The sequence below is a fragment of the Vulpes vulpes genome, chromosome 12 (assembly GCF_048418805.1).
Source record: "Vulpes vulpes isolate BD-2025 chromosome 12, VulVul3, whole genome shotgun sequence".
NCBI lineage: Eukaryota > Metazoa > Chordata > Mammalia > Carnivora > Canidae > Vulpes > Vulpes vulpes.
The window spans coordinates 71,223,376-71,231,928 of NC_132791.1; the positions used below are offsets into that span (position 1 = coordinate 71,223,376).

The 8,553-nt window shown below is 44.6% G+C and overlaps 1 protein-coding gene across 2 annotated transcripts in view; it reads left to right on the forward strand.

Moving 5' to 3' along the window:
• ZNF454 (zinc finger protein 454) overlaps window positions 1–5,791 on the forward strand; it is a 54,836-nt gene extending 49,045 nt beyond the window's left edge. For both annotated transcript variants that reach the window (XM_072731846.1, XM_026015422.2), the window contains one exon: window positions 1,204–5,791. In XM_072731846.1, coding sequence (XP_072587947.1) covers window positions 1,204–2,483 — 1,280 coding nt within the window. In that variant the 3' untranslated portion in view covers window positions 2,484–5,791. The remainder of the gene's footprint in view (window positions 1–1,203) is intronic.
• Window positions 5,792–8,553: the final 2,762 nt, after the last annotated feature.

Sequence of the window (8,553 nt, forward strand, 5' to 3'; positions counted from 1 at the left end):
TTTTAAGAAATTGTCACAGTCACCCCAACCTTCAGCAACCATCATTCAGCAGCCATCAACACTGAGGCAAGACCCTCCACCAGCCAAAAGGTTTCACTGAAAGCTTAGAGGCTGGTTAGCATCTTTTAGCAATAAAGTACTTTTTAATTGTGATATATACACTGTTTTTCTAGACATAATGCTATGCTACTTAATAGACTACAGTGTAGTATAAACATTACTTTTACATACTCTGGGAAATCCAAAAAATAATTTGACTCACTTTGTTGCAATATTCACTTTATTGCAGCAGTCTGGAACTAAACCTGCAGTATCTCTGAGGTATGCCTGTACCGTGAAACCAAATGAGACAATTGTTGAGAAAGTACAGAATGTGTCTATGGGAAGAGAAAGTATTCTGTCAGGTAACACACGGGACCATGGCTCTTAGCCCAGTCGCAGAGTCCCATGTCTGGTGACTGGTATACAGCCCGGGACCAGGACCTCACCCTCTAAGATATACTGGGTATATCCAGGCAGATTGGCTGCTACGTTTCTCATTTTCCGCCTTCACATACACATCCTTGAGGTGCGTTTTCCTCATATAGATGTTACATTATTCAAAGACGTTTAAAGACTTTACTTCCTTACCAGTAGTAGGAGATCCTCATTTTATTAGTAGATACGAGTGTTTTATGCATCCTTCATAGTGGCTTTTTTACTACCCATCTGAATGCTAAAATGAGTCTATAGAACATAAAAATGTTGCTTTTAGTAGTTATGGGAGTTGAATTACTTTTCTACCAAGTGCTAACCACTAGTTTCCCTGGTTTCTTGAGGACACATCTAGGTTATTTTAAAGACCATACCACTAAAATAGACAAGGTACCTTTTTTCTAATCTATTAGTATAGTAGGGTCTGTGTAGGCTTTGGAGGCTTAGAAAGTCAGGCAACTTCTCTGTAATCACAAAGAAAATATTGTACTCAGGATTCCAACCCAGGCCTGTGGCTTCTTTACTCAAGCTCCCAAGCTATCCTGCTGCATACATTTTACATTAAGTCAACCCCTTCCTGCCACGTTCTTTGTTCACCTCTCTTCCCTTTCCTTTCTGATCATCACTTCAGGAAGCCTTCAAAACCGTAGCCTCTTTGGTAGCATTATACACAGGCTCATCTTACCCCAACTAGATAAAACAGATATGTTTATGTTTGTTGTCTTTCAGACTGGATGACAACACTTGTGAGTAAGAAATCTACTCCCAAGGTGGATATTCCTGACCAAGACGATAGTCACTGGAAATGTGATGGCCTATTGAAATGGCAGTATGGAGGCCAGGTGGCACTTGCTCACCAGAAAACCCCCTCTGTCTTCAGCGCCCAGGCAGGAGATGAACCTGGGAAGCACTACACTGTGGGCTCATCTTTTGTTCAGAGTCAGAGATTTCAATATAGCAAAAAAGCCTTTGAGTGTAGTGAGTGTGGAAAAGTCTTCACTAAGAGTTCAACCCTTAATAAACATCAGAAAGTCCATACTGAAAAACTTAATGCAAATCGGAAAACTGTTATTAAAGAGAAACGATATGAATGTAGAGAGTGTGGGAAAGCCTTTCATCAGAGTACACACCTCATCCATCACCAAAGAATTCACACTGGCGAGAAACCATATGAATGTAAGGAATGTGGCAAGGCCTTCTCCGTGAGTTCCTCACTTACTTACCACCAGAAAATTCACACCGGAGAGAAACCTTTTGAATGCAACTTATGTGGAAAAGCTTTTATCCGAAACATACACCTTGCCCACCATCATAGAATACACACTGGAGAGAAGCCTTTTAAATGTAACATATGTGACAAAGCCTTTGTGTGCAGGGCACATCTTACCAAACACCAGAATATTCATAGTGGAGAGAAGCCCTATAAATGTAACGAATGTGGGAAAGCCTTTAATCAGAGCACAAGTTTTCTTCAGCATCAAAGAATTCACACTGGAGAGAAGCCCTTTGAATGTAACGAATGTGGGAAGGCCTTCAGGGTGAACTCTTCTCTTACTGAACATCAGAGAATTCATACTGGAGAGAAACCTTATAAGTGTAGTGAATGTGGGAAAGCTTTCAGGGATAATTCATCCTTTGCTCGACATCGGAAAATTCACACTGGAGAGAAACCGTACAGATGTGGTTTGTGTGAGAAAGCCTTTAGGGACCAATCAGCCCTAGCCCAACATCAGAGAATTCATACTGGGGAGAAACCTTATACATGTAATATATGTGAGAAAGCCTTCAGTGACCATTCAGCCCTCACTCAACATAAGAGAATCCACACTAGAGAAAAACCTTATAAATGTAAAATCTGTGGCAAAGCCTTTATTCGAAGCACACACCTTACTCAACATCAGAGGATTCACACAGGAGAGAAGCCCTATAAATGTAATAAATGTGGGAAAGCTTTCAACCAGACTGCAAACCTCATTCAGCATCAGAGACATCACATTGGAGAAAAGTGATAGGATTATAGTTTATATGGCAGAGCTTTGAGACTAAGTATGTTCATTATTGAATGTAAGAGTGTTCGTTCCAGAAAATAGCCATGAAAGCTTACCTGAAGATGGTCTTTTTATTTACAGAAAATCAACCTTCACAGTATTATGGGTTTGAGAATTTAAGAATGGCATGCATTCCTCCTAGTTCAGAACTGCCTCAATTTAATAGCAGTAATATTTAATTAGCCTAAATTATCAAGCATCATGACCAAAATGAAGCTTCATTAGCAAGATAGAAATAAGTTGATCAAATTTGCATTTTGACTCTTAAGAGAGATTGTAAAATTGTAAAAGATCAGATCAAGAAGCAAAGGAAGAAAAAAAGAAATTGGTCTATAAGCATTCATTCACTTCTCTTATATGAGGGTTTCTACTTTTAATGGAACCCTTTGTTCTCGCCCCACCCACTTTCCCAGCAAAAGGAAAGTGCAGTCACGCATGCACTGGCCCCAGAGTTAAATTATGTTTCCCACCTTCTGTTTCAAACCATCTTGTCAGATCTCTCCGACTTACATGTCCACTGGCTGCTTACCTGTATTCTTCTGGGACAGCTCATTTGAATAGTGGGTCTCTTGATTTATCACCTCCTAACCGGTGACCTCGTGTCACTTATTATCACCCCATTTTCCATCAGGGAATGTGGTGACCTAGCTTCGTACACAGTCCGTGATTCTGGATGTAGCACCCAGACCCAACTTTCAGAACTCGAGACCCCCCCCCCCCGCCCCGGGAGGCATGGGTCAATCAAGCTTCTTGAGTTACACAATTCCTCTGGGCCTCACCTCAACTCTGACACTGGGATGGTACCTTCAGGTAGGGGCTTAGTTTGTGTAGACATTACCTCCAATTATTCTGCTGTACTTCCCCACACACAGTGGTCAGGCCTGATCAGCTTCAGACATGACAGTGCAACCACCTAGTGGTGTTCTAGGCCACCTCCACTTCTGTGACTTGCCATTTCCTAATGTGCAACTGACACAAGAAGTTAGAGCCCCAAAGCCAGTTCTCAGAAACCCTGGCCCATTCTGTTTCCCTTGGGTGACTGTCCTCTGTGCCTATTGCACTAGAGTATATATTTGTTACCCCCCGGAATATGAACTGCTGTATCCTAGTCCCTGCCCTTTTGTGTCCAATTTCCTGAAAGTATCAACTGTGTTCACAGAAAAACAGCTTTGAATTTCTGCTTTTGCATTTAAAAGTAGGGATTTCCCCTCGTCCTTCTGTGTTACCCCACTATTTAAAGACTGCCATTTTGAGAGTGGTGAGCTATCTGTGGGGTCATTCCATGGGTCAGGAGGTGGTCAAAAGCATGATGTTCTCTGGCAGGGCACTGTCCATGCTCAAAAGTTTTAGTAATACTCTGTTCCTGCAGGTATAGTTCCTTTTCCATCTTGGGTCCTTCATTGCTCTCAGAAATCAGAGATAAAACAATGTGTGTGCCTTCACACACACCACCTCTTCTAGCACTGTCCCCTTTCCCACCACAAAGAATGGGGAACCTGCAGTACTGCAAACCGGAACATACCACATCATGAAAATGGCAGAGCAAGTTCAGCCACTGCTCTGGGAAACGGAGTGGCAGGTCCTTGGTCTGTGGAGGTGTCCAAGTTGGGCAGCCCACTGGCCCCCCAGATACTGCACCTCAACTTCAAGTTACAGAAGAGGACAGTCTATCCTGGTGGCATCAGCGGACTCCAGGTTGAACACAGAGTTGGAAGCTTCCGGAAGCTCTGAAGCCTAAGTTCTCTAAATTCGGCTTCCATCAAATAAAGGCCACCAATGTGGGCAGGCATCTCCTGTGAGGTGATCAGCAGGTCATACTTTCTTCCCTATGAAGCTGCAGGAGGAGCAGCATTTTGGGGGGTGACTGGGAGCCCTTTGTAGGCTGGGCCAACACATGCTTACCTACAGCCTCACGGGCCTAGCAGCCCCAGATGCCACAATATACTTCAAGATCTGCTCACTGCTACAGATCGCTGCCTTCAGAACTAACCCTATGGCCTGCCTGGTCCTAATAATCACCCTTAACTTGAATCCCTGTGGAACCCTGCTTGGCTGAGTTTATTGTTAACTAGTTTTTCTTGGGCACCTGCAGTTGAGCCATGGCCAAGACCTGCTGCCCTCTGAGAGCCTCCTTCATCCCAGTGATGGCCCCAGCAGCTGTTCCTGCATCAGGAGCAGTGCAGCTGAAAGGCCCTCAATCTGGGACTCCTCCCTGCCCTGTCATTGCACAGGGTTTCCAGCACCCTCATGACTCATGACTACACCATATCAAGATAATGAATGAGCCAGTCTCCCCACCCCCTCATAGGGACCGAAGAGAGAGGAGCCAAAGGAGCAGACCTAGACCCCATCTCCCACATCAGAGCTCCCCTGGCCTCCTGTGGAATCAAACAGCCTGTGGGCAAACTCAGGGCAAGGGTTGGAGAAGAGGATTAGCACTTAGACTTTGTTAAATTCCTCACTGTGGACTCCTGTGCACACCCCTGAAACCACCAGGTCTTGGGGAAAAATAATTGCCCCCAGTTTCCCCTTACACATTCCTCTAATGCTCTCTTATCAGGTCTTCCCGTCTCCAACTGATAGATTTGGCACCTGGGTTCTCCCTCGCCACCTGAGTTAGCCTAGCTCTGACAGCAGTGTCTACCCAAGACCATCCCTTCCTCCATATTCAGCAACAGCTTTTAGAATGGCACCTTGGCCCCCAGCAGACTGGGGCTTCACAGTTATTGTGCCTGAGCCCCAGAGTTTCAGAACAAGACAGTCCGAAACTGCATGCATCTTTGGTTGAGAAAACAATTTAATTCCCTTAAACATAAATTTCCTCTAAGTGCATCCCCTCCAGCTGTCTTCTTTCCTACCCCCTCTGCACTTTGCCCTCCCCTTCCTTCTAGCCAGCAAGGCGATGTGGACCATAAAACCCTCCTGCCCTACTCTAGCCTGCAGTGGGAGGGGTCCCAGCTTCTGGCCCCAACTCCACTTCTGCTAAATATATTTTTGGTGATATTTTTACTTTTAGTATTTTTATACCAGTTTGTGAAGGGAAAAGAAAAAATACAAGGTTTGATTGTTTCCTGTCACTCATGAACTTCTCTTGGCGTGCTAATGACCACTCTCTGCTTAGGCCAGGATTTGGTCAATTGGGCATATTCCTCCTCATTCTGTGTCTACCACTCATCTGTCTACCACTCATCACTATTCTTAAAATATTGTTGCCATAGAATAATCCATCAGTGTGTCTTTCTGAAAATAAATGAGAAAAGTTCAGTGCCCTCAGAGGTACAGGCTGCATTTGTGTTACCCGGTTATCTGTTAAGACGTGGCCAAAAGTAGTGTTTCCAAGTGTTTTTGTCTTTATATGGCCCTAGCTGCCCACAATGAGCATCCAAACCTACCTGGCTCCAGAAACCATAGTTCAGGCTGTGGAATATAAAGAGTTGTATCCCCAGTCGCTGGGGAAAGCAGTTAATATTTGAGGACATCCTTCAGGCCAGGTTCTGTTGTAAGCATGTATTAACTCAGTCCTCACAATTACATGAGACTGTCCCATCCCCACTTGAAAGTTGAACACAGAGGTTTAAAAACATTTCAGAAGTTGCACAGCTGTTAACATGCATGATTGGAGGACTTGACCCAAGCAGTGTAGCCCTAAGGCACACATGCCTACCTGCTGCACTCAGTTCCCTCCTTCGTGGACACATTCTAGTTCACCCTGCAGGACTGCTTGACTCCAGATGTTGGAGTGGGACTGAACTGGCTATTGATGGATGGGAGGCTATTGCAGCAAGTCTCCAGTTGCATGGTTTTCCATACTCACTTCTTCCACAAAAAGACATTTCCTCTGCCCTGGGTTGGCAAGGTGTAAAGGGTCTGGGTGCTCCTCTAACCTGAGCGTATAAGAACTGTGGGTTCACAAACAACAGTCAGTCCTGGATAACTCGCGGGAACAGCCTGATAACCCATGGTGGGTCCTGGATGCAGGCCAAATGAGAGTAATTACTAGGAGCACACTTCTGGAGGTATTCCAAAAGCAGAAAGCCAAAGCTAGCAGCTAGAGAGCAATAGCCGTCGATAGTTTCTGCCAAGCATAGTACATACACAGAGGGTATGCACACATCTAGATACTGCTTTTATGGAACTTAAATATGGAAGGCAAGTATTGCAAAATGAAACCATTAATTAGCAAAATAATTTTAGTTTGTGGGATGAGGACACAGGTGGGGTACCACAAAAGAGAGCTATATAGATCATGTGGTTGCATCAGGCTTCACTAGAATTAATCAACAACAATCACAAAGCACAGTTGACTGAGACCGGGAAAGAGATTTGGACACAGGCAGGAACTAGCTGGGGCTGGTTAAGTGCCTTTATTATTTTTTTAAGATTTTGTTTGAGACAGAGAGCATGAGCAGGGGGAGCGACAGGCAGAAAGAGAAGCAGACTCACCACTGAGCAGGGAGCCCGATGTGGGGCTCCATTTCAGAACCCTGGGATTGCAACCTGAGCTGAAGGCAGGCGCTTAACAGACTGAGCCCCTGGTTACGTGCCTTTAAAGAGGTGTGGGTGGGGCCCAGAATCAGGGCTTACATTAGCAAGCCTAATGGTGTTCTATGAGAAAAGGCAGGACCATAACCCCAGCAGCCATGGAGGTAAGCTTTGCTGGCACTCTAAACAAGCTATTGCTAGCATCAGGTTTTGTGCTTCAAACTTCTAAGCTACACATGATTGCTATTGATATATAAATTTCACCAGAGCATAATAAATATTGGAAATTATCCAATTAGCTTGGTATTTCCCAATTTCCCTCACAGTGAACAAGAAGTTCCAACATTGGAAAAGTTTAAATGCAGAAACTTAAAAACTTAACCATGTAAGGTTCAATTGCTAATTTATTTTGGCAATATACTTCAACCAAGGTACATCATTGCTCACTGTTGCCTAATGTTATCATTTCTAGCCATTGTGATAGGGGGAAAATGGAATTATAAATATTTGCAGGTGAGGATATACCAGATTTCTCTTAGTGCTTTGCCTCAGGTTCCTCACCAATGTTTCTGGTCCCCTCCAGGCCACTTCCCACCCCAGCCACCAGTGACTTTGTCCACTCCACAGATCCATCCATGGCACTTATGTAAACCCTTTCAATGGCCTTCCTTGGCCAACCATGGGAAGCAAAGCCTTCAAAACCCTTCACAGCCAAACTGGTGTGAAGAAATATGAATAGAATTCACATTTTTATGAGGGAAATTCAGCACAGATTTATCTAGAGAGCAGTTTTGAAGAAGGAATGCTATTTGGGGGTTCTGAGATGGGGTTTTAGGATGGGTCAGCTGAGGGGTTTGCATAATGAGTGGGGTCTGCGTGGCAGTGACTGGTAGGACTGCGAGGGTGGGTGTAGGGAAATGAGGTCAATGATTTGGGCATCTCTTCAGGGATCAAGGAGACTCTGGCTGTCAGCAATGGTGGGAGAGGGTAATCATCTTGTCTGACATCACTTAACTAACATGGCAGAGCTGGCATTGATCTCAAGAAGTCTTAACCTTGACTCTGTACAATTTCTAGACACAAAAGCCGACTGAAAGAAGTCTTCAGTATCAGGAGCAAGAAAAAGTCTGTGGCCCCTGGAAATTTTCCTATCTGCCAGATCAGGATGCGGGGGTGGGGGGGAAACCCTCAGAAGTTGATAGTATGGATAAGTTCAACATTCTAGAGCCCTGATAGAATAAACTAAAAAATACTTCATCAGCCAGATTATATCAGTGAACAGCATGTGGGGCCGGACCCATGTGCCCTTCCTGCTATTTCTGATTCTGCAAGCAAGAATGAATCGCAGTCAGATACAGGTACTGGAAGAGGGCAGGGCCCATAGCAGTGTCCCTAAAAGTGTGGGGAGCTGGTGCCTCAGAATGATGATCTTGATATTGGTGTGTGGGATGAGGGGAAAGACACAGGAAGCAGATACTAGTTAGTATCCCAGTACAGTAATCCACGAATGAAGCAATGAGGCTCACAGTGCCCAAACCCGGTCCCTCCA